The sequence below is a fragment of the Dama dama genome, chromosome 30, assembly GCF_033118175.1.
Source record: "Dama dama isolate Ldn47 chromosome 30, ASM3311817v1, whole genome shotgun sequence".
In the NCBI taxonomy this organism is placed as follows: Eukaryota; Metazoa; Chordata; class Mammalia; order Artiodactyla; family Cervidae; genus Dama; species Dama dama.
The window spans coordinates 50,197,311-50,224,926 of NC_083710.1; the positions used below are offsets into that span (position 1 = coordinate 50,197,311).

The window sequence follows — 27,616 nt, forward strand, 5'->3', positions numbered from 1 at the left end:
GCTTAGTTAAGCAATTCTTCATTTGTCTTGCCTTGAATTTCAGTTAAGCTAAAATCGCATCCTCTCTTCTGACTTCTAATATCCCAGATTTCTAAAAGCATCCACCCATAACATCAAACTACTCAGCACAGCAATATGCCACATTTAAATACTTAGGAGGTTGAAATATAGAAGCGATCACAGGTGAATTCAGCCAAAAGTTTAGGGAAGAACTAACACTTATCCTCAAAGTCTTCCAGAAAATTTCAGAGGAAGGAGAACTCCAAAACTCATTTTGCGAGGCCACCGTCACCCTGATACCAAAATCAGACGAAGATACCACAAAAAAAGACAGTTACAGGCCAATATCACTGGTGAACGTAGATGGAAAAATCCTCAACAAAGTTCTAGCAAACAGAATCTAACAACAAATTAAAAAGATCATATATCATGATCAAGTGGACTTTATCCCAGGGATGCAAGGACTCTTAATATATACAAATTAATCAATGTGATGCACCATATTAACAAATTAAAAGATAAAACCATATGATCATCTCAATTGATACAGAGAAAGCTTTCAACAAAATTCAACACCCATTTATAATTTAAAAAAAAAAACCTCTGCAGAAAGTAGGCATAGAAGGAACATAACTCAACATAATATACTCTTTGTAACAGCATGGACTACAGGGTGCCAGGCTTCCCTGTGCATCACCAACTCCTGGAGCCTGCTCAAACTCATGTCCAGCAAGTCAGTGATGCCATCCAACCATCTCATTCTCTGTCATCCCCTTCTCCTCCTGCCTTCATTAGGGTCTTTTCCAATGAGTCAGCTCTTCACATAAGGTAGCCAAAGTATTGGAGCTTCAGCTTCAGCATCAGTCCTTCCAATGAATATTCAGGACTGATTTCCTTTATCATTGACTGGTCTGATCTCCTTGCTGTACAAGGGAGTCTCAGGAGGCTACTCCAACACCAGCATCAATTCTTTGGTGCTCATCTTTCTTTATGGTCCAACTTTCACATATTTACATGACTACTGGAAAAACCATAGCTTTGGCTAGATGAACCTTTGTCAGCAAAGTAATGTCTCTGCTTTTTAATATGTTATCTAGGTTGGTCATAGCTTTTCATCCAAGGAGCAAGCATCTTTTAATTTCATGACTTGAGTCACCATCTGCAGTGATTTTGGAGCCCAAGAAAAAGTCTCTCACTCTTTCCATTGTTTCCCCATCTATTGGCCATGAAGTGATGGGACCAAATGCCATGATCTTCACTTTTTGAATGTTGAGTTTTAAGCCAGCTTTTCACTCTCTTCTTTCACTTTCATCAAGTGGCTCTTTAGTTCCTCTTCACTTTCTGCCATAAGAGTGGTGTCATCTGCATATCTGAGATTATTGATATTTCTCCATGCAATCTTGATTCCAACCTGTACTTCTTCCAGCCTGACATTTCGCATGATGTACTCTGCATATAAGTTAAATAAGCAGTGTGACAATATACAGCTTTGACATACTCCTTTCCCAGTTTAAAGTCAGTCTATTGTTCCATGTCTGGTTCTAACTGTTGCTTCTTGACCTGCATACAGGTTTCTAAGGAGGAAGGTAAGGTGGTCTGGTATTCCCATCTTTTTAAGAATTTTCCACAGTTTGTTGTGATCCATACAGTCAAAGGCTTTAGCATAGTCAATGAAGCAGAAGTAGAGGTTTTTCTGGAACTCTCTTGTTTTTTCTGTGATCCAGCAGATGTTGGCAATTTGATCGCTGGTTCCTCTGCCTTTTCTGGGGCTTCCCTGGTAGCTCAGAGGGTAAAGCATCTCCTGCAATGCGGGATACCTGGGTTCAATCTCTGGGTCAGGAAGATCCCCTGGAGAAGGAAATGGCAACCCACTCCAGTATTATTGCCTGGAAAATCCCATGGATAGAGAACCCTGGTGGGCCACAGTCCATGGGGTCGCAAAGAGTCAGACACAACTGAGCAACTTCACTTTCTTTCGTTCCTCTGCCTTTTCTAAATCCAGCTTGAACATCTGGACGTTCTTGGTTCACATACTATTGAAGCCTAGCTTGGAGAATTTTGAGCATTACTTGCTTGCGTGTGAGATGAGTGCAAGTGTGCAGTAGTTTGAGCATTCTTCGGCATTGCCTTTCTTTGGGATTGGAATGAAAACTGACCTTTTCTAGTCCCATGGCCACTGCCAAGTTTTCCAAATTTGCTGGCATATTGATCACAGCACTTTCACAGCATCATCTTTTAGGATTTGAAATAGCTCAGCTGGAATTCCATCACCTCCACTAGTTTTGTTTATAGTGATGACTTGACTTCACGTACCAGGATGTCTGGCTCTAGGTGAGTGATCACACCATCGTGGTCATCTAGGTCATGAAGATCTTTTTTGTATAGTTCTTCTGTATATTCTTGCCACCTCTTCTTAACATCTTCTGCTTCTGTTAGGTCCATATCATTTCTGTCCTCTATTGTGCCCACCTTTGCATGAAATGTTCCCTTGGTATCTCCAAGTCCCTTATCATATTATTATATGTATTTTGAACTTTTTTATTTATTTTTGGCTGCCCAGGCTCTTTGTTGCTATGCATGGACTTTCTCTAGCTGCAGTGAATGGGAGCTACTCTTCATTGTGGTGCACAGGCTTCTCATTGAGGTGGCATCTATGTTGTGCAACACAGGCTCTAGAGCTCACAGGCTTCAGTAGTGATAGCATGTGGGCTTATTTGCTCCATGACTTGTGGGATCTTCTTGGACCAGGGATTGAACCCATGTCATCTGCATTGGCAAGTGACTTCTTAACCACTGGACCACCAAGGAAGTCCCTCTTTTCACTTTCTTGATGGTGTCTTTTGAAGCACACAACGTTTTAATTTTGATTCAGTCCAGTTTGCTTCTTCTTTTTTCATTTGTACTTTTGGTGCCATATCTGAGGATCTTTTTCCAGATCCAAGTTCATGAAGATTTTCTTCTGTGTTTTCTTCTAAGAAGTTATACTTTTAACTCTTTCGTATAAGTCTTTGATCCACTTTGAGATAATTTTTGGTATCATGAAGTAAAGGCTTTGTACCTTTTTAATGTGGCTAATAGAAAATTTAAATTGCATATGTAGCTTGTATTATATTCTGTTGGACAAAACTGGGCTAGAACAGTGGTCTCCAAACTTTTTGATATGAATCCCTATTAGGGGGAAATAACCGAGGATGTACTCAAGCAGATTATATGTCTGTGTGTGTATGTGTGTGTGTTTAGTTGCTCAATCGTGTCCAACTCTTTGCCACTCACATATATTTGTATATACATGTATACATATATACACATATATGTTATATTCACACACTGTCACATGGAAAGTGTCTTATATACATGGTCACTCGCTTCAGTCATGTCCAACTCTTTGTGACCTCATGGGCTGTAGCCCGCCAAGCTCCTCTGCCTATGATATTTTTCTGGCAAGAATACTGGAGTGGGTTGCCATGCCCTCCTCCAGGGGATCTTCCCAACCCGGGGATCAAACTTGCTTCTCTTGCCTCTTGTGTATTGCAACAGATTCTTTACTGCTGAGCTACTCGGGAAGCTCCAATCCATACCATACTGCTTTCAATTTTCTCCAGCAGAACATTTTTCACTTCTGCTTTTCACTCTACCCAGAATGCAGTTTCTCTCTTTTGTCACTGCATTAGTTAGTTTTCATTCTTCATTGTGGCCGTTTATATTATTTAATGTACTACTATAATTTGTTTTTTACTTGCCCATCTTCCTCAGGTGACAGTTAGCTCCTCCAGGAAGAAATTGAGAAATCCTAGTACCTAGGTAGATGATAGGTTTTTAATAAATCTTTGTTAAAAGAGAATGTTCATGATTATTTTATTGAATTAATTAATAAATATGTTTCTTCCAACTCAGCTTGCTTTTCTGCAGTCATTGATATTCATGATCCAGAGAAAAAAATACTAATTTTCTTTTTATCATTTGTTAAAAGTTTAACTGCAAGTATTATAATGATGAAAATTTTTACTTATTGTTTCTCCTGAGTGTTCTGTGTGCTTAAATATTTTATTTTTTGAAGAAAAAGTATCTCACAGTATTTTTTTATTCTTGATACTATATTCTTTTTCTTTTTTTCCTAGAACAAGGGTTGTTAAGGGCAATTTGAGAACTTTAACATAATTTCTAATAATCTGTGAGAAGATGTATTCTGATGTCCTTACTACTGACTTGGAAGTGAATTTTTAAAACATGACCAGTGGGTCAGTTGTAGACCAATTGTGTCTACATTTTCTAAATATTGGTCATAAACAGCAATATTAGCTTTTATAGTAATAGTCACAGTTGTTCCCATCAGCGTCAGTTCTTAGAAAGGTTTTCTCGATAAAATAGTAGTATGAACTATCGATTGAAACACTGTAGAACACATTTCTGGGTGATTTCAAGAAATTGTAAGATACCTTCCTTCTATTTAGAGTAGATTTTTCTCCCTCAGAATCCTCCTGCCAAAAGCAGGGAAATTCAAAGTAGTGATAGCTTTGGTGTTAGGGCTTAAAGCACCAGCATACCAAGAATTTCTTGAATTCAGTGGTTTGTGTTATGTGGTATTTTACATTGATAAGTGGTATCACACCATATCTGCATAAGAGCATTAGGCAATTCCCAAACAAAACAAAAAGCTCCCAAACCAATGAGCTGTTTAATATTATTAAACTTGATGTCTTCAAGTCTTTAACTGCTTGAAAATGTTAGTAATGGGTGACCTTTGCATCTCATTATTTTTGTGCATCCTTTATTCCATTTAATCTCATCAATAACTGTTTCTGTGTAATAGTGTTTGATTGTATTCTTTATCATATACTGAACACTACACAAATATGATCCGTATGACCAACATATATTTATTAAGAAATTGCCATGTCAAAAAAGACCCTAATACTGAGTTCTGTGGGAGACAGAAAGATAAAAGAGTTGATTTAACATGTATGAAGAATGAGAAAAAGAGAATGAAAGTATGAATGAAGTGACTGCAAAGTTTTTAAATTAACCTAATAAAAAGACATAGCTAATGATATGTAATACTGATGTTTGCAAAGATGAGTCAACAGATTTAAAATGTAAACTTAACATAAAATTAGCATTAAGACTTATTTGAAGAAGATCTCTATCTTATTTTAAAGTCAGATTTTAGGGAACTTGATATATTTTATGTTGGGGGACTGAGTATACAGTAGCCATAAACAACAAACTGTGGAAAATTCTTAAAGAGATGGGAATACCAGACCACCTTACCTACCTCCTGAGAAATGTGTATGCAGGTCCAAGAAGCAACAGTTAGAACTGGACATGGAACAACTGACTAGTTCCAAATCAGGAAAGGAATACATCAAGGCTGTATATTGTCACCCTGGTTATTTAACTTACATGCAGAGTACATCATGAGAAATGCTGGGCTGGAGGAAGCACAAGCTGGAATCAAGATTGCGGGGAGAAATATCAATAACATGACACCACCCTTATGGCAAAAAGTGAAGAAGAACTAAAGAGCCTCTTATGAAAGTGAAAGAAGAGAGTGAAAAAGCTGGCTTAAAATTCAGTATTCAGAAAACTAAGATGATGGCATCCAGTCCCATCACTTCATGGCAAATAGATGGGGAAACAATGGAAACAGTGAGAGACTTTGTTTTGGCGGGCTCCAAAATCACTGCAGATGGTGACTCCAGCCCTGAAGTTAAAAGATGCTTGCTCCTTAGAAGAAAAGCAATGATCAACCTAGACAGCATATTACAAAGCAGAGACAATACTTTGCTGACAAAGGTCCGTCTAGCCAAAGCTATGGTTTTTCTAGTAGTCATGTATGGATGTGAGAGTTGGACTATAAAGAAAGCTGAGCACTGAAGATGCTTTTGAACTGTGTTTGTTGGAGAAGACTCTTGAGAGTCCCATGGACTGCAAGGAGATCCAACCAGTCCATCCTCAAGCAAATCAGTCCTGAATATTCATTGGAAGAACTGATGCTGAAGCTGAAACTCCAATACTTTGGCCACTTAATGTGAAGAACTGATTCTTTGGAAAAGACCCTGATGCTGGCAAAGACTGATGGCAAGAGGAGAAGGGGTCAACAGAGGATGAGATGGTTGGATGGCATCACTGACACAATGGACATGAGTTTGAGTAAACTCTTGGAGTTGGTGATGGACAAGGAAGCCTGGCATGCTGCAATGCATAGGGTTGCAAAGACTCGGACACGATTGAGCGACTAAACTTAACTAAACTGCAAATACCTTAAAAATCAATAAAGGAAGAAAGTAAATGAGTGATTCCCTCAGACTGAACAGGGAGGAAAGGGAGTAATGCTAATGGATAACACATTTTTTTTGAGGGGGGAGGAGTAATGACAATATTCTAAAACTAAATTATAGTGATAGTTGTACAACTCTAAATATACTAAAAGCTATTGAATTGTTTAAATTGATGGGATTTATGGTATTGTAAATTACATATCAAGGAAATTTTATGTTGGTAAAGCTGTTTTTTTTTTTTGTAAAAAATGATTGTCAGGCACAGAAAGACTGTGTGTTTTCCATCTCTAACTTCAATTGGTTATTAAGGCAAAATTTTAGGTGTTGCAAGGATAGAAAGTCAGATATGAGCATACCTAAGTGAGCTACCCAGTTCACTGTATAACAAAAGAACTCATCATTTGGAATAACAGGTTCTTAGTAATATAGGGTGATATTTAGCAATTTTTTCCAGAGTTTTGTATGAATTCCTTTTTCTGATGTTCAGTTCAGTTCAGTTCAGTTCAGTCACTCAGTTGTGTCCAACTCTTTGTGACCCCATGGACTGCAACACGCCAGGCCTCCCTGTCCATCACCAACTCCCGGAGTTTACCCAAACCCATGCCCATCGAGTCAGTGATGCCATCCAGCCATTTCATCCTCTGTCGTCCCCTTCTCCTCCTCCCCCAATCCCTCCCAGCATCAGGGTCTTTTCAAATGAGTCAGCTCTTCGCATGAGGTAGCCAAAGTATTGGAGTTTCAGCTTCAGCATCAGTCCTTCCAATGAACACCCATGACTGATCTCCTTCAGGATGGACTGGTTGGATCTCCTTGCAGTCCAAGGGATTCTCAAGAGTCTTCTCCCACACCACAGTTCAAAAGCATCAGTTTTTCGTGCTCAGCTTTCTTCACAGTCCAACTCTCATATCCATATATGACCACTGGAAAAACCATAGCCTTGACCAGACGGACCTTGGTTGGCAAAATAATGTCTCTGCTTTTTAATATGCTATCTAAGTTGGTCATAACTTTCCTTCCAAGGAGTAAGCGTCTTTTAATTTCATGGCTGCAGTCACCCATCTGCAGTGATTTTGGAGCCCAAAAAATAAAGTCTGATACTGTTTCCCCATCTATTTCCCATGAAGTGAAGGGACCGGATGCCATGATCTTAGTTTTCTGAATGTTAAGCTTTAAGCCAACTTTTTCACTCTCCTCTTTCACTTTCATCAAGAGGCTTCCTCTTCACTTTCTGCCATAAGGGTGGTGTCATCAGCATATCTGAGGTTATTGATATTTCTCCCGGCAGTCTTGATTCCAGCTTGTGCTTCTTCCAGCCCAGCATTTCTCATGATGTACTCTGCATATAAGTTAAATAAGCAGGGTGACAATATACAGCCTTGATGTACTGCTTTTCCTATTTGGAACCAGTCTGTTGTTCCATGTCCAGTTCTAACTGATGCTTCCTGATCTGCATACAGGTTTCTCAAGAGGCAGGTCAGGTGGTCTGGTATTCCCATCTCTTTCAGAACTTTCCACAGTTTATTGTGATCCACACAGTCAAAGGCTTTGGCGTAGTCAATAAAGCAGAAATAGATGTTTTTCTGGAACTCTCTTCCTTTTTCAATGATCCAATGGATGTTGGCAATTTGATCTCTGGTTCCTCTGCCTTTTCTAAAACCAGCTTGAACATCTGGAAGTTCACGGTTCACGTACTGTTGAAGTCTGGCTTGGAGAATTTTGAGCATTACTTTACTAGTGTGTGAGATGAGTGCAATTGTGCAGTAGTTTGAGCATTCTTTGGCATTGACTTTCTCTGGGATTGGAATGAAAACTGACCTTTTCCAGTCCTGTGGCCACTGCTGAGTTTTCCAAATTTGCTGACATATTGAGTGCAGCACTTTCACAGCATCATCTTCCAGGATCTGAAATAGCTCAACTGGAATTCCATCACCTCCACTAGCTTTGTTCGTAGTGATGCTTTCTAAGGCCCACTTGACTTCACATTCCAGGATGTCTGGCTCTAGGTGAGTGATCACACCATTGTGATTATCTGGGTCATAAAGATCTTTTTTGTACAGTTCTTCTGTGTGTTCTTGCCACCTCTTCTTAATATCTTCTGCTTCTGTTAGGTACAAACCATTTCTGTCCTTTATCGAACCCATCTAGCATGAAATGTTCCCTTGGTACCTCTAATTTAGGAAGTATTTAAAATACAATGGAATTATGTATGTCCTATAATTTGAGTTAGAACGAAAATATTTTTCTTCTTGTCATTGTAGAACGTCATGTCTTCTCAATTTCTGCAGATCTTGATGTTCTGGGATTAATGGACTAAGCTCATGGACTATGAAAATGTAATAAATATTAAATTTTTAAGTTTCTGGAATTACAAAACAAGTCTTCTCAGCATTTTTAGCAGTTTTTTAAAGCACTGTGCCCCAGTGGCTAGGAGGAACGATTTTATAGCTGAGCTTTTTTTTTTTTCCCGTTGTGTCTTAAAAGTGGAATTGGGACATTTTTCATTTAATGTGATTTTAAATACTGAAGATTACACTCAGTAAGTAAGTTGTGATGTGTGATCACAGTGTGATCTTTTAGTGATTTCTTTTAGTACAGAATCTTTACCTTTACTATTAGACATCTGTCTCTACTTTTCCTACATGTTTTCCATCTCTATTTTCAGTAGAAAAGCTTTTCAGTTGTGTTTTTTGTTACGAAATGCATTATGTTGTCTGCGGAAAACACTGATACTTTTCAAAGTGCAAGGTTATTATTGTTTCAACTAATTGCCTTATTTGTTTGTAAAAGGGAAATTTTTATAAAAAATGGAGAATAGCTGTAAATTGCTTTCTTGCGGTCTTTTCAAGCAGATATCACAATGTAACTCTCCACTTTTATAGCAAGGGGTAGAAACTATTACTGTGATAATCAACATATCACAGTTGCATTATCATGAAAATTTTTAATGTTACTTTCAAAATTCTGAGTTGTTGGGATGTTGGTCTTCTACTGTTGACACCAGAGAATATTATTTGACTCTATATTTTTTCCTGTTAATATTTAGGTATTATTAGGAGATGGTCAGTTTTCAAGCACACAGACACATTTTTAATGTTTGAGGTAGTAGTCCTCTTTTGTACATATTGATTTTCTTATTCCATTCTTCTAGTGTCCACTTGGCAAGAAGAGTGCTTCAGTTACAAAAGCAAAACGCGTTGGTTTTAAAAGACCTGGACCATCAAAAGAACCAAGTAACACAGCTTTCACAAGAGGTAAATAACCTAAACAAATGAAACACACACATATAAAGAATCACAGTGTTGATTATAATTCCTTGTTACTCCTTTGTGTATTTTCTGAGCAGTTTCAAAATAAGCTGTTTACTAGTACAAAATGATTTTACAGTCTATGAAAACTAACTGAATAAAGCAACTTAAAGTGTATGGTAAAACCTAAGATCAAAAAAAGAGATTAAATACCCAGACTAAATATAAATGCAGGCTAGACAGACAAAGCTTTGATTTCTGAAAATACATACTGGCAAATCAAGTTTAGCAAATTTTGGTGGTATTTTAAGTTTTAAACTAAAGCCTCATTTTTAAAATAATATTTGCTTTTTGACTTCCTCTTCTTAATGTCTTCTGCTTCTGTTAGGTCCATACCATTTCTGTCCTTTATCAAGCCTGTCTTTGCATGAAATGTTCCCTTGGTATCTCTAATTTTCTTGAAGAGATCTCTAGTCTTTCCCATGCTATTGTTTTCCTCTATTTCTTTGCATTGATCACTGAGGAAGGCTTTCTTATCTCTCCTTGCTATTCTTTGGAACTCTGCATTCAAATGGGAATATCTTTCCTTTTCTCCTGTGCTTATTGCCAAATTCAGACTTAAATTGAAGAAAGTAGGAAAAACCACTAGACCATTCAGGTATGACCTAAATCAAATCTCTTAGGACTATACAGTGGAAGTGAGAAATAGATTTAAGGGACTAGATCTGAAAGACAGAGTGCCTGATGAACTATGGACAGAGGTTAGTGACATTGTACAGGAGACAGGGATCAAGACCATCCCCATGGAAAAAAAATGCAAAAAAGCAAAATGGCTGTCTGAGGAGGCCTTACAAATAGCTGTGAAAAGAAGAGAAGGGAAAAGCAAAGGAGAAAAGGCCTTCTATGTAATGTGCTTTTAATACTACAGCATTAGGAGGATCTTTATGCTCAGATTTCAAGACAAGACAGACTTCATGTGACTGCAGTACCTAATTCATGGTTAATGTTCAGGGCAGAAGCAGTGTTGTGCTGGCCACTGGTCACATTGGCCCTCACATTGGCAGGGGTTTGAGGGATGGCTCTGATGTGTAGCATTTGCTTATGTCTCATGCATAAATATTCCTCCCGTGACTAACTTCAGGTCTCCAAAATAACATTATGGAGCACAAAGTAGAGAAAAGATGCTCAGTAGCACATATGATGCTACTAACCACACAGATACAACAGAAATGTAAACTAAAGAGCATAGATGATAGTAAAATTAAAATTGTTGAGTATTTGAATTTTTTAATGAAGTTTGCTTTATTATGAATCTACATAATACTTAATAATAGTGATGTTTAACAACCTCCTCACAAAATTAAGAAAGCGTTACCAGCCGTCTCTCACAAACCTACAAGCCCGCTCCACCACATCACCAGCTGGAACCATGGAAGGATATATAAATAAGAGAATTACTAAAGAAGCAAATGAACCTCTTTTTGTTAGTGTATTCTAGATCCCTGATGTTTGTTTTAATTTCAGAATAACCTATCAAAAATATTTCTTTTAAAAGTACTGAAATTCATATAAACTTATACATATGTCTTTATATTGCTTTTTAAAAAAAAATCTTCCTGAGTACTTAATTGAAATAAAAATTTCTAAATGGGTTCACACTCCTATAAAATAGTAGGGAAGAAGTATAAGAAATTAAGTCATTAAAGAAATACTCTTTAATGAAGTATAATTCACTTTGTGTGAAGCAGTTTTTTTTTTTTTTGAAGCAGTTTTTTAAAACACTGTTGGCTTATATTAGAAAAAGATGTGAAAATATTGAAATATTTATGATATGATATGATATAATGCCTGGAATTCATGTTCCATAAAAATGTGGGGGAGGAGCTCAATAGATAATCTCAAAATGTTGATAATGATTGAAGCTTGGTGACAGGTACATATAGATTCAGTATTCAGTTCTGTACTTTTGTGTGTGTTTGAAATTTTTTCATAAGACTTATAGAGAACCAGTAACCCTAAAAAGGTTTCTACTGACTGTGATATATACTTTTTCCCTTGCAATTGAAAAAAAGTATTAGAATTTGATATATTCCATGGATTTTACTTTTTCTTGCCTTACAAAACTTTTCTTTAATTGAAAAAGAATTCCATAAACTAATTAGCTGAAAAGTGATAATATTAGATTGCTTCTATACCTATTCATGATAGATGTTGAAAAAACAGGAAGGACAGTCTCTCAGGATCTGTATTCTTTTGAGTAAGTTATATATAATTAAACACATTGGAGTATCTGAGAATTAATACAGAGATGAAAATCAACTGACTAATATTTAAAATTAACATTAATTTGTATGTTATTCAAATTATATCTGAGATTATGCATAAATGAATTGTCTAAATCAAAGTGCTGAAAAATATTCAAAATGAAAACAGATACTCCTTTTATAGCAGCATTATTGAGTCATAATTGATATAAACTAATCTGTGCAGGTTTAATCTGTACAATATAACTGACGTGAATAACCATGAAACCATCACCAAAACAAAGACAGTGAACAGATGTGTCGCTGCCAATGTTTCCTTGTGTCCCTTGGGAATCCCTGGCCCAGCCCTCCCCACCCCCATCCTTGTCCCTAAGCCACACTGATTTGCGTTATATCACTGTAGATTAGTTTGCATTTCCTAGACTTTTATGTAAATTGAGTATATATGCATGAGCAACTGGGGAAGCCTTATGTATATAATATGCACACACTATTTTTTTTGTCTTGTCTTCTTTCATTCCGCATAATTATTTCAAGATTTGGCCACAGTCCATTCCTTTTACATTGCTGAGGAACATTCCATTGTATGAATTTACCACAGTTGTTCATCCATTCACTTCTTGATAGATATTTAGGTTATTTCTAGTTTTTAACCTATTGTCAATAAAGCTGATATGAACATCCATGTACAAGTCTTTATATAAACATATGTTTCTGTTTCTCCGGGGTAAATGCCTAGGAGTGGAATAGCTGGATTGTGTGGTAGGTGTCTAATGTTTTAAGAACCTGCCAAACTGTTTTCCAAATGTTCATACTATCTACTTTCTCCACTAACAGCATATAAAAGTTCTGGTTCCTCTACATCCTTGCAATGATTTGATATGGTCAGTCTTTTTAAGTTTACCCCGTTCTCATAGTGGTTTTAATTTGCATTTTCACAATGATTCATCTTTGCTCTTTGTTTCTCTTACTGGGAGAAGTGTCTGTTCAGATTTTTTGCCCATTATATCAGATTATTTTCTTATTAATGAATTTTGAGAATTATTTGTGTATTCTAGATACAAGTCTCTTATCAGCTATATGGTTTCTACTTATTTTCTCCCACTCCATGGCCTGTCTTTCCATCTCTTAATGCTGATTTTCAAAGAGCAGAAGTTTTTATCTTGTCCATTTTTTCAGTTCACTCTTTTTAGACAGCGTTTTGTATGTTGTATCTAAAATATCTTTGCCTAAGTCGTGGTTAGAGTTTTTGTCTATGTAGTCCTATAGATCTTTCATAGTTTAAATTTATGATCCATTTTTAATGCTTGTGTGGAAAGGACACAGAAGAGCCAAAAAGCTTTGAACCTGAACAGAATTGGAGGACCAGTACCATCTACTTTCAAGACATTATAAAGCTCAGTAATGAAGATGATGTGGTAATGACATAAAGACAAAGATAACTGGAACAGAGAGACCAGGGACAGACTCACACATAGATTTTTAACTGATCTTCAACAAAGGTGTTCTTTATTCCTTTGTGTAAATCCAAATTTCCATCTGGCATCATATTGCTTCTGGTTGATATACTTCTTTTAACAATATTTATAAAGTAGGTCCGCTGGAGATAAATTCTTTTCACTTCTGTATGTTACAAAATGTTATTTTACCTTTTTGTTGTTTGGGTTTTTTGGTCTTTTTTTTTTTTTTTTTACATTTCTGACTGTCTATTCTTAACAAGAGTAAAGACTGAAACATATTTCTCCATCATGCTACTACAGCCAAAAATAAACTGGAAGGGTTCCCTGGGCAGCCTTTCCCTTCTCAGGGGATCTTCCTGACCCAGGGATCAAACCCAGGTCTCCCACATTGCAGGCAGATTCTTTACCAGCTGAACCACAAGGGAAGCCCAAGAATACTGGAGTGCATAGCCTTATCCCTTCTCCAGTGGATCTCCCCGACCCAGGAATAGAACTGGGGTCTCCTGCACTGCAGGCAGATTCTTTACCAGCTGAGCTATCAGGGAAGCCCTTTTCTTTTTTTATTGGAGTAAAATTCACGTAACATAAAATTCAGCATTTTAAATATTTTAAATTGTACAGTTCAATAGATTTTGTTATGTTTGTAATGTACAATCATCACCACTATTTACTTCCAGAACATTCACGTCACCCAGAGAGAAACATGAACGCACTCAGCACTCACTCCTCAGTCTCCCTTCCCTCCAGCCCCTGGAAACCTCTAGTGTGCTTTCTGTCTCCATGGATTTGCCTGTTCTACATGCTTCATATAAATGGAATCAAAATGTGCCTTTGTGTGTCTGACTTCTCTCAGCACAATGTTTTCAAGGTTCATATATTGATATGTTGCACTATCAGTACTTAATTTTTTATGGCTGAGTAATATTCCACTGTACAAATATTTCACAGTTTGTTTATCTGTTCACCAGTGATGGACATTTATCATTTCCATCATTTGCCTATTGTAAATAGCCCTGAGCATTCATGTACATTTTTGTTTGTTTGAACACATATTTTCAGTTATGAGTGCCTACCTAAGAGTGGAATTACTGGGTCACATGGTAATTCTGTTAACCTTCTGAGGAACCATGGAACTGTTTTTCACAGCAGCTGCACAATTTACATTCCCATCAGTAATGTTCAGGGTTCCAGTTTCTCACATTCTTGCCAATGCATATTTTCTGTTTTCTGGGTTTTTCTAAATTCTAGCCATCTTAGTGGGTGTGAAATGGTGTCTCATTGTGATTTCAATTTGCATTAACCTTAAAATTAATGATGCTAAGCATTATTTTGTGTGTTTATTGGCCATTAGTATATCTTTTTTGGAGAAATACAAAATATACTTATTTGAATGCAGAGTTCCAAAGAATAGCAGGAAAGATAAGAAAGCCTTTCCCAGTATTCAGTGCACAAAAATAGAGGAAAAGAATAGCATGGGAAAGACTAGAGATCTCTTCAAGAAAATTAGAGATACCAAGGGAACATTTCATGCAAAGATGGGCTCGATAAAGGACAGAAATGGTATGGACCTAACAGAAGCAGAAGATATTAAGAAGAGGTGGCAAAAATACACAGAAGGACTATACAAAAAAGATCTTCATGACCCAAGTAACCACGATGGTGTGATCACTCACCTAGAGTCAGACATCCTGGAATGTGAAGTCACGTGGGTCTTAGAAAGCATCACTACAAACAAAGCTAGTGGAGGTGATGGAATTCCAGTTGAGCTATTTCAAATCCTAAAAGATGACACTGTTAAAGTGCTACACTCAATATGCCAGCAAATTTGGAAAACTCAGCAGTGGCCACAGGACTGGAAAAGGTCAGTTTTCATTCCAATCCCAAAAGAAAGGCATGCCAAAGAATGTTCAAACTACTGCATAACTGCACTCATCTCACACACTAGTAAAGCAATGCTCAAAATCCTCCAAGCCAGGCTTCAACAGTACGTGAACAGTGAATTTCCAGATGTTCAAGCTGGCTTTAGAAAAGGCAGAGGAATCTGAGATCAAATTGCCAACACAACATCCACTGGATCATAGAAAAAGCAAGAGAGTTCCAGAAAAACCCCTACTTCTGCTTTATTGACTATGCTAAAGCCTTTGACTGTGTGGATCACAACAAACTGTGGAAAATTCTGAAAGAGATGGGAATACCAGACCACCTGACCTGCCTCTTGAGAAACCTGTATGCAGGTCGAGAAGCAACAATTCAAACTGGACATGAAACAACTGACTGGTTCCAAATTGGGAAAGGAGTACGTCAAGGCTGTATATAGTCACCCTGCTTATTTACCTTATATGCAGAGTACATCATGAGAAATGCTGGGCTGGAAGAAGCACAAGCTGGAATCAAGATTGCTGGGAGAGATATCAATAACCTCAGATATGCAGATGACACCACCCTTATGGCGGAAAGTGAAATAGAACTAAAAAGCCTCTTGATGAAAGTGAAAGAGGAGAGTTAAAAAGTTGGCTTAAAACTCAACATTCATAAAACTAGGATCATGGCATCTGGTCCCATCACTTCATGGCAAATAGATGGGGAAGCAGTGGAAACAGTGAGAGAATATTTTGGGGGGCTCCAAAATCACTGCAGATGGTAACTCCAGTCATGAAATTAAAAGACGCTTGCTCCTTGGAAGAAAAACTATGACCAACCTAGACAGCATATTAAAAAGCAGAGTTATTACTTTGCTGACAGAGGTCCATCTAGTCAAAGCTATGGTTTTTCCAGTAGTCCTGTATGGATGTCAGACTATAAAGAAAGTGAGCACCAAAGAATTGATGCTTTCGAACTGTGGTGGTGGAGAAGACTCTGGGAGAGTCCCTTGGACTGCAAGGAGATCCAACCAGTCCATCCTGCAGGAAATCAATTCTAAATATTCATTGGAAGGACTGATGCTGAAGCTGAATCTTCAATACTTTGGCCACCTGATGCAAAGAACTAACTCATTAGAAAGGACCCTGATGCTGGGAAAGATAGAAGGCAGGAGGAGAAGGGGATGACGGAGGATGAGATGGTTGGGTGGCATCACTGACTCGATGGACATGAGTTTGAGTAAGCTCCAGGAGTTGGTGATGAACAGGGAAGCCTAGTGAGCTGCAGTCCATGGGGTCACAAAGAGTCGGACATGACTGAGTGACTGATCTGAAATGAGCTTTGGAGAAATGTCTACCGAAAGTCCTCGCCTATTTTTAAATTGAGTAGTTTGTCTTTTTGTTGTTGAGTCATAAATATTCTTTATATATTTGGATATTAAATTCTTTTAGCTATATGATTTACAAATATTTTCTCTCATTCTGTTTTGGGTTGCCTTTTGCTTTCTTATTAGTTCCTTCAATCACAAAAGTTTTTAATTTTGATGAAGTTGAAGTTATCTGTCTTATGTTTCTTGTGCTTCACTTTCAGAAGTTTCACAGCTTGAATTTTTATTTATGCTTTTTTCATTTTGCTTTTTAATTATTTTTAAATTTATATTATATATATTTAAGATATACAACATGATATGTATAAACATAATGAAATGGTTACTACAGCTAAGCTAATAAACAAATTTCCAGACATGTCACATTTTGTTTTTCCATTCATCCATTAATGGCCGTTTGGGTCATTTCCGACTTTTGACTGTGAATGGTGCTGCTGTGAACATTCAAGGATAAGCACTCTACGTTTAGCTATTTGAATTTTTTTTTTTTTTTTTTTTTAGTATACACCTAAGAGTAGAGTTGCTGGGTTCATATTTGTTTTGTTTGTTTGTTTTTATCTTTGTTTTTGAAAGATATTTTCCCTAGGTGAGAATTCAAGGTTGACTTTTTTCCTCTCTCATATTCAGTACTTGAAAGATGTTGCTCCACTTTCTCCTAGTTTGTCTTGTTTTTGCCAAGAAATGCTCTGTCGTCTTTATTGTTGTTCCTGTCTAGGAAATACATCTTATTTTTCTGGTTACTTTAAGATTTTCCTTTCACTAGCTTTAGCCAATTTGACTATGATGTGACTTGCTGTTGTTCATGTTTCCTGTGCCTGGGTTTGTTTAGACTTCTTTTCTATGTAATGAGTGAGGGAATGAATAGTGTGCGAAAGTCACTCAGTCGTGTCCAACTCTTTGCGACTCCATGGACTATACAGTCCATGGAATTCTCCAGGCTAGAATACTGGAGTGGGTAGCCTTTCCCTTCTCCGGAGCATCTTCTCAACCCAGGGATCAAATCCAAGTTTCCCACATTACAGGCAGATTCTTTACCAGCTGAGCCACAAAGGAAGCTTTCTATGTAATTAAGATCATCAAACATTTGCAAATTTGATGATTTCTCTGTAATATGATCATCAAATTTGGAAATGTTTCATCCATTATTTTCCCAAATATTTTTTTCTATCCTTTTCTCCCTCTTCCCTTTGGAGACTCTATTGCACATATATTTGCCTGCTTGAGGTTGTCCTACAATAGAACAAATGATGTTCTGTTCTTTCTTTCTTATTTTTTTTTTGCCTTTTCTTTTGAATAGTTTATTTTACCAAGTCTTCAAGTGCAATAATATTTTCTTCTCTAATATGTAATCTGCTGTTAATCCAGTCCACTGTGTTTCATTTCACATATTGTAGTTTTCATTTGTAGAAGTTCAGTTTGGATCTTTTTTTGTATCTTCCAGCTTTTTATTTAAGTTTTTTTTTTTTCAAGATTTAATTTCTTGGGCATATGAAATACAGTTTAAATAATTACTATATAAGATACCCTTATCTAGTAATTCTATTATTGTGTCATTTATTGATTGATTTATCTCATTATATATCATATTGTCCTGCTTCTCTGCATGCCTGCTAATTTTTTACTGGATGCCAGACATTGTGAATTTTATCTTAACAGCTAAATATTTTGGAATGTCTTTAAGTTTCTGTAAGCTTTTTTCTCAGAAACATGATTATGTTTCTTGGAAAATGTTTGATTCTTTCAAGTCTTGCTGTTAAGCTTTTATAAAAGCAAAGAAGGGTTCATCTTAAGGCTAATTTTTCCCCCACTGATGAGACCAGAGTCTTTTGAGTACAAAGTGTATGTGTGTGCTCAGTCATATCCGACTCTTTGCAACACCATGGACTGTAGCCCGCCAACCTCCTCTGTCCATGGGATTTTGCAGGCAAGAATACTGGAGTGGGTTGCTGTTTCCTCCTCCAGGGGATCTTCCTGACCCAGGGATTGAACCCACATCTCCTTCATTGGCAGGCAGACTCTTTAACACTGCACCACAAGGGAAGCCAGTTGAGTACTATACCCTATGTTTTATGAATCAGTAGAATCCTTGTTTTGGCTGTTGGGATAGTAGTGACCCTGGCCTGTGTGATCCTCAGAGATTGTCCTTTTATCTTTTCAGTGATTCTGTCTCAGTGTCTGGTAGGTCCTTTACACGCGCGCACTGTTCAGTACTCAAGTGAATATGCAGATTTTTGTGTTCATTCTCTACACAGCTCTCTTTTATTCATTACTCTGCCAGGTGAACTATAACCACCTTGAGTTCCTCTTCTCACAACAGCTCCTCGATTCAGGGAGTTTGGCAGACTCTGCCTTGGTTCGCCCTCCCTACACCTCCCTGCACCCTCTCTCTGTGCAGGAAAATGGGGCACTTGTAGGAGTGGGCTCACTTTGTTTCCTGTGTCCCAGGGATCCTTGACATCCTTCACTGCTTGACGCCCAGTGTCTTCAGACCGATACTTCGTTAGCTGGTTCAGGGCAAACGAGAAAAAGGTTAATTGGTTTCCTTTTTTGTGTGTATATATATGCCCACCTAACTCCCAAGAAACCACCAAGTTAGTTACGAGTGTTGATGTTATTAAACAGTAGAAAATCTAGGCTAAATTTTAAAGCATGCCATTTTACCACCCCCAAGAACTAGTCTTCATTCACCACCTAAACCCTGATTCTTGTGCTTTGTAGTCATTCAGCAAATATTTATCAAACACCCTCTTTATTCAACCACTGATGAACCAAAGGGGCACGTGGTCTTGCCTTTTAGTGTGCACAGCCTCGTTCCCTCAGGCCTTGTTTTCTGCTGTAAGCACGTACATATTTATCTGTTACAGCTAACTTAATTTTGGAAAACTGACTTTGAAAAGAACGTGCACAATCTCAAGTGACCAAATTTTGGAAAACTGACTTTGAAAAGAACGTGCACAATCTCAAGTGACCAGATTTAGTTGCCTGCATATTAGAATAAAGCAGATCTATATGTACTAACTATAAGAGACATTCATACAGTCTTGATAAATTTTTTTAAAGGAAGATTGCAGAATATTATATATTATGTTCCTCTATTTGTGTGTGTGTGTGTGTAAAGGGTGGGGTTGTATTTCTGTTAAAGCCTAGAGAAAAAGTTTAGAAGATAGACAACTGTCATGCCAAAGGCACACAAATACCAGTATGCATGCATTCTTGTTGTCATTGTTCAGTTGCCAAGTTATGTCCGACTACAACCCCTTGAACTACAGCATGCCAGGCTTCCCTGTCCTTCACCATGTCTTGGGGTTTGTTCAAACTCATGTCCACTGAGTCAGTGATGCCTTCCGACCATCTCATCCTCTGCCACACCCTTCTCCTCTTGCCCTGAGTCTTTCCCAGCACCAGGGTCTTTTCCAATGAGTCAGTTCTTTGCATCAGGCAGCCAAAGTATTGGAGCTTCAGCTTCAGCATCAGTCCTTCCAATGAATATTCAGGGTTGATTTCCTTTAGGATTGACTGGTTTGATCTCTTTGCTGTCCAAGGGACTCTCAAGAGTCTTCTCCAATGTCACAGTTCGAAAGCAGTGCTTCAGCACTCAAGCTTCTTTATGGTCCAACTCTCACATCCATACATAACTACTGGAAAAGCCATAGCTTTGAGTATACAGACCTTTGTTGACAAAGTGATGTCTCTGCTTTTAAATATGCTGTCTAGGTTTGTCATAGCTTTTCATCCAAGGAGCAAGCATCTTTTAATTTCATGACTGCAGTCACTGTCTGTAGTGATTTTCATTATGAATATAAAATAAACTTTATCTGGGTAAACTTAAAATCACAGAATTAACAGAGTGTATACCAACATCTAAGTTCCCTTCCCACAGATAAGTGAGCTTAGACCTAGCATAGAAGATCTGGATGTACCACAGATAGGCCTGTGATAGAGATCCCAAAACACTGTGCACATTTAAAGTGAAAGAGGATAATAGGAAGGACTTCCCTTATGGTCCAGTGGCTAAGATTCCCAATGCAGGGGTCCTGGGGTTCGATCCCTGGTAGGGGAACTAGATCCCATGTGCCACAACTAAGAGTTCACATGCTGCAACTAAAGACCCTGCATGCTGCAGCTGAGACATGGTGCAGCCAAATAATAAATTAAAAAAAAAAAAGGGTAGGGAACATCTCAGTGACTGTGTCCCAGTGGAAGAGGGAGAGTTACTGCTCCTATCAGCCTGTTCTAGTGGAAGAGGATGTGAACCTGCAAGACCACCCGTGTTTGTCTCTCTAACATCAAGCAGTGTTTACCACTGGGACTGGGAATAGAAGTGAGGAACAACTAATTGTTATTGCATGCATTTTTTAATTGTTTTGATTCATTTCAACTCATATAAGATTTTTTAAAGGCATAGATTTGATGATCAATATCTTTTCTAACTCATAATAGGTATGAAGAAAAGGTTGACCCATTAGATAGATCATTGACCTAACCCATCCACCAAACACAGGTAGCTTTATAAAGATTATAAAGATAAGTAGCAAAATCCTATCTTTTAAATGTATCTATAAACAAAGATTACATTCCAGCAATATTCTTTGTACCCAAAATTTCATTGCCTAGTGTGTACATACATATACATGAAGACCCATACATACATGCTTCAGTATTCTTATGCTACATGCATGGAGACATTTGGAATCATGCACACCAAAAGGTGTCATTGATGTTGGTTATTATTGTGGAAAAGCCACTGAGGCTCCAGGATGGATGGAAGAGAGTCTTTCAGTTAATATTCCCTCTCTGAGGTTTGAATTACTTACTGTGTGTATGTGATACCCACTCTCTCTCTCTCTCTCTCCCCCCCTTTCTTCCTCACTGCCTCCATTTCTTTACCAAGAACAAGTATATTAAAGAAATATGGAGGTGTTAGAGAATATCAGAAAAGGGATTTGCTATAGGAAAAATTCAGAGCACCTACAAATGTAATGTGGGATTTTGAAACATTAATACTGAGAAAAGGAAATAGGAAGGGTGTCTAAAGTCTGCCCAGATAAGGAAAAATTATGTAGCAGAAAGAGTTTTTACTTGATGGAGTCTTTGTAATACTTGCCAGTATGTTTTCGTGTCTACCAGTGACCTTAGGAAACATGATTTCCACAAACATAATAAATGTATGTATCTACATGAGAAGAACATTTGCTTCTGTCCTCTGAGTACCTGACTTGAGAAATTGGGAGGGTTGTTCCACCAGCATTCTGGTTGAGCCCAGGCTGTAGGAAGGAGTCTGTAGTACACACGACTCCTAGAGCCCCACCTCAGCATTTTAAAGGAGGAGATTCACATGCCAACCCCAGCCCTAAAACTACACAGTCAACCTTTCCCACCATATTTCTAAGACTCCACTAATATGAAAGGAAAAAAAAGAAGTTCCACTATTTTTTGTATCACTGAAGAGTCAAAGGGCTTCCCAGGTGGCTCAGTGGTAAAGAATCTGCCTGCAGTGCAGGAGAAATGGGTTCGATCCCTGGGTCAGGAATATCCCCCGGAGAGGAAATGGCAACCCATTCCAGTATTCTTGCCTGAAAACTTCCATGGACAGAGGAGCCTGGAGGACTGCAGGCCGTGGGGTTGCAAACAGTCCATGGGGGAGTAACTGAGCATGCATGCCAAAAGTCAAAAGTAGATGATGCTGCCAGTTAAACTGTGATCCAGTGCTTTATTATCACTTCAATTTTTCTTCTAATTTTACACAAACATTCTTTTAGACTTTAGACAATGATTTTTATCATATATTACACAATTCTGTTTCTGCGCTTTTCTTCTAACACAAACTTTGTTTTAGTGGTGAATCACATTATCATCTTTCTGAAGACATTTTTATGGCAGTTAAAACTCAACCAATGAAGGATTAGCCAGAACTCAATTGAAACTACAATGTAAACAACTAAGACCAGATTTGTTGACGTGCAAGCAGAGCCAATAGTGATTCTAAGATGTATCTCAGTTTCATAGAAAAGATGAAAACTAATTTGATTTATTGAGTCCCTTTGCTTCCTAAGGTGTTTTCCTGAGTTTGTTGACACTTAAAATTCTTTCATAAAGACTAGTGCTTTTGTTTCACCAGTAGAAATGCAGAGCTTAGAAAGTAAACATTTGGATGAAGTACTATGTTGCTTACAATTTTTTCACAGTTTTTAAAGGTTTATTCCATTTATAGTTAATAATATATTGGTTATATTCCCTGTATTTTACAGTATCTCCTCGTAGCTTCTTTATTTTTTACATACTAGTTTGTACCTGCTAATCCCTACTCTCCCTTTCCCTCTCCCTGATGGTAACCACTACTTTGTTCTCTGTATCTATGAGTCTGTCTTCTTTTAGTTATATTCATTAGTTTGTTTTATTTTTTGGATTCCACATACAAGTGATGGCATATAGTATTTGTCTTCCTCTGACTTATTTCACTTAGCATCAATAGCCTCTAAATCCGTTCATGTTGTTACACGTGGCAAAATGTTCTTTTTATGGCTGAGTAGTATTCCATTGTATGTATGTACCACTTCTTTTTTTCTCTCTCTCTCCTATTTTTTAATTGGAGGATAGTTGCTTTACAATATTATGTTGGCTTCTGCCATACGTCAACATGAGTCAGCCACAGGTATACATATGTCCTCTCAAATACAGTTTAATTCATCAGTCCATCAAAAGTCTTCCACCCAAAACTCTCCTCTAGGCTGTAGATCATTATTTCCTGTTTTAAAATGTCCATCTCCTCCCAGAAAATGTCCAGATTCTTTAGCATGGCCATAGAAGCCCGATTTAGTCCTAACCTATTTGTCATCCTTATCTTGTGTTATCTTTTTCTCCCCACGTCCTTGCTTGCATCCACCTCCCCCACCAAATAACCTGTCCTTTGCTCCCACTGCACCCACTTTGTTACCCTCCTACTTTGCAGTCTCCTGCATTTCCTTTTGTTTCTCTGTTCCATCAATGTCAACAAACCCCAGAGTTCTGTCACTGTTCTTCTTACTAAGATGTGCATCTTACCTCATCTTGTTTTATGGCTTCAGCATGAAGTAGCCCTTTTTCACTAAGCCAGTTGTATATGTGGAAATAAATATAGTCATAATTTAAACAGTACAGAAGGGGAATTCAGCAAATACCAAGTCCTCCCTACTCACTTCACACCATCTCTGAACATCTCTCTCCTAAGTGTCCTGCTTCAGTGGCACTGACTTGGTACAATCTCTTTATCTCTCGTCTGAATTATTTTAGTAACCATCTGCTTCACCGTCCTATTTTCTTTAAGCCTTCCACCTTGTTGCCAGAGTGCTGTTTCTAAATATAAATCTGTTTTTCTTTCTTTCACAGACAGAGTCGTCTGTTTCCTAAGAATAATGATATATAAAAGTGTCCATTATCCAAGCCTTGCCTGCCTACACACACACACACACACACACACACACACGCTCCCCCCATACATAACTACTTGTGCTTTACTTGTAATTCTCCAAGCGTTCCATGCTATTTTATGTCACCATGCTTTTGCGCATTCTGGTCTCTGCCCAGCATACCCTTGTCTACATCACAGATACATGTCTTTCAAAATAAGTTTCAAGTATCACCTATTCTTTTAAGCCTCTTCTGAACCCCAAGTAAAAGTGACTTATATACCCCCATCATGCCATATATACCTCTCTCTCTCTCTCTCTCTCATATATATACACCTATATATGTGCACACCCCCACACATTCATATAATTAGTGACCTGGCTGTTTGTAAGCTATAATATATGTTTTTATTGGTCTGAGTATTTCCACCATTTAGTACAGTTCTTATTTCTAGTAGGTAGTAAATAGATATTTGTTGAAGGATTAGTTTCCAGTTTTGATGGGACAAAGTATGCTTTTTGTTATATACTGAACCAGAGCTGAGTATATATATCATCTCTACCCACCACCACCGTGAAAAAACATGCTCCATTCGCATGGGATCAGTAGAATCATCAACCTTTATTAAAAACACTGTGGCATTTTTTCTTTTGCCTTGTTTTATTTTAGGGTGAAATGGCTATAAAACTAAGAGCTGAGTAATAAAAAGGTATAATAAAGGTTAGAACATCTTACATGTCTGTAGCATTTAAATCATATCTTGCTATATTCATTTGCCATTAGATTATGAAAACCATGGGCTTTCAGGTGGGACAGACTGACTTAATCTGTCTCTAGGCAAGTTATTTAAACCTCAATTTTTTGATGTGTAAGGTAGGAGTAATAATACTATATCCATGTTTGCCCTAAGAATTTGAGATAACCCAATCTAAAATAAGCACCTAGCACATTGACATGTTAAATCACTCAGTAAATGCTGACAGTTTAGCTATTTGTTTATTTGGTTTTTACCCTTCATATCATTTATTTTTCTCCTGGCCATAGTATTGATGAAATAAATATTTTATTAATAAAGATAGCATGTTTTAAAAGAAATAGTAGTTCCATCGTTGGAGTACATTATGCTTATTTTGCCTGTATGAAAATATTCAGAATGAACTATCTGAATGAATTTTAACAGAATATAATAAGATTTCTTAATGATAATATAAGTAATTTCTATAAAGAAATGCATGGTACTAAAACTGCAAATCTAAAGAGTAGTAAGTTGCTCTTAATTGAAAAAGTATGTTTAATTGCATACAGACATAGCATTTTAGGAGCAGTATGCAAAACTGCATACTTTAAAATTAATAAAAACTTCAGAATAACCAGAACTTTTATGTTTAGAGAACATGAATTACTGATAAAAATTCAACTAATTTGTTGAATCATTGTATAGAAAAGCAAGAGTTAAACAGTAATAATATATAATAAGATAATTAACAGCACCAATAACATAGTCTTTATTAGAAATTTTAAGTAGATACTTTTATAAAATCAAAATTGTTTTGTGAATAAATAATAATAATGGCTAGCAATATCAAAGAAGAATGAAAGAATCAGAAAAATGACTCAGATGCAAAGTCTGTCCAGTTCACTCAGGTTCCTGGTGAATATGGTATTTGTCTTAGTAACATACTGCAAACTGTAACATATGATCCCTCCACTCCTCAGATCTAAAAGATCTGATCTAAAAAGATCACTTTTCACCAAGTGATCAAACTCTCAGTCAGCTGGCTCCAAAATTGACCTGCAACAGATTTGGGTTTGGACTTATTTGAATATAAACTTGATCCTTTTTAATTAAAGATATAACTACCACATGGACAAATAACTTTTATCTTTTTTCGACCGTGACCTATAGTAAGAAGTGCATCTTAATATCATCCCAGTATGTACATATGTGTGTATATTTGCTTGTGTGTGTGTGTGTATCTGAAATGATTTTCCCAACACAGCGAATACCCTTACCATATTCTATTAGTTCCTATTCTGTTCTGTTTCTTTTTTCTTTTAATACTGTTTGCAACCACAGTGTGAAGACACTCATCTGGACAGGCATGTAACACATTTTTTCTCCTTAAGTCAGCCTTCTCGAGAAATCAGTTTAGGGGTTAAAAAGAGAGGAAAGGTGGAGAAGTAAAAATGAGTAAAGTATGTTAGAGAAATAGGGAGTCATCTGGTGTGACTATAATATAAAAATTTGTAAGCTTCCCAGTTTTATGTATCTGTTATCTTCAGGAGCAATGCTAATCTAATCTATCATTTTGAATTAATAGTGTAATGGTGAAGCAGTTGTTATACTTTTCTGTATTTTTGTTCTTTTTCAATCAGTTTTTTCAATTTTTTCAGCATTGCCCCTTGAACAGTCTTGAACAGATTCACTGTGGTTTCTTCCATTGGTTGGAATTAGTACCATTTACAGATGTGAGTAATTTCAGTCTGTAACTTTTCCTCCAAATTATTTAGAATACGTATGTATGACTGAATCAGAGAACCCCATTATTTACCTTCTTTATCAAGCCTTTGTCTTCCCAAAAAGGCAGCCCTCTAATTCCAGGGTGATTCCTTTCTTAAATCTTGTTACAAACTTTATTGAGTTTTTCAAAGGCCTCATATTCATGTTTTAACATTTTTATCACTAAATTGCAGATATTATTCCTGACAAACTCCCAACAAATAGCAGGATTTTACGTTATAGAAACTATGTTACTTTCCCCCCCCCAAAAATGTGTTTCCTTATGGCTCTTCACAACAGGAAGGACTATGTTAGAAAAATCTATAAAGGTAATGATACTATAAAATGTTTTAATCTATTCCATGCCATTCAACCAAGCATAAGAAATAAACTATTTTAGTAAATTACTTTGTCAAGTGTTAGATAGTATTGATATGAAATTGTCTGCCAGCAAATATGTATTGAACGCCAACTGTGTGCCGGGCATTGTTCTAAGCCCTGGGACTAATCAGTGGAGAAGACAGACAAAAATTCCTGCCCTTGCCCTTTGGCGCTTTTGTTCTACTGAGCGGAGAAATAAGAATTTTTTGCAAGTAAAAGATATACTCAAGTTATATAATAGAAGTTAGAACTCAAGTTATATAATGGAAAGTAAAGCAGGAAAGAGGATAGTGACTATGACTGCCTATAGTTACAGCCAAATGGGCACACAGAAGACATAAAATGAGAGCCATGTATCTTCTGAAAGTGGCCAAAGCAGCAGGGAAACCATCACAGAGTCTAAGTCCCACGTGAACAGGGGTGCCCAGGTAGAAGCAGTCAGATGTTTTTAGCATGGGAGAATGGCTGTGAAGCAGATTTCTTTGTGGTAAATTGGTCACATTTCTTCACTACTTGTATATGTGCCTATGCATGCACGCTTCTAGGCCACATTCTTTATTTGGGGGAAAGTAAGGAAAAGGAATTCTTATCTGTCCACATTCTGGGCTGGTCTGACATTATATTGCTTTCTTTTCGTTATTGAGAGCTAATAATGAATACTGGCAAAACACATGATACCAGAGCCAGACTCACTGGGTGCAGTCCTCATTTTTGGTAATTTACTAGCTGTATAAAGTTGGATCAGTTGTTTAACCCTTCTGTGTCTCACTGTCCTCATTTGTAAAATACAAAGTTCCAAGTAAACTGTTTAATTGAAATTTGATCAGAGTGGATTACTTTTGGTTTTTAAGACAG

General features: G+C 37.2%; 1 protein-coding gene across 3 annotated transcripts in view; it reads left to right on the forward strand.

Annotated features, from left to right (window-relative positions):
- The window catches only part of PIBF1 (progesterone immunomodulatory binding factor 1), a 222,750-nt gene that overhangs the window by 143,920 nt on the left and 51,214 nt on the right, over positions 1 to 27,616 (forward strand). For all 3 annotated transcript variants that reach the window (XR_009691357.1, XM_061133609.1, XM_061133610.1), the window contains one exon: positions 9,427 to 9,529. Coding sequence is in view for 2 of the 3 variants with exons in the window: in XM_061133609.1 (XP_060989592.1) it covers positions 9,427 to 9,529 (103 nt within the window). In the remaining variant the exon portion in view is untranslated. The remainder of the gene's footprint in view (positions 1 to 9,426; positions 9,530 to 27,616) is intronic.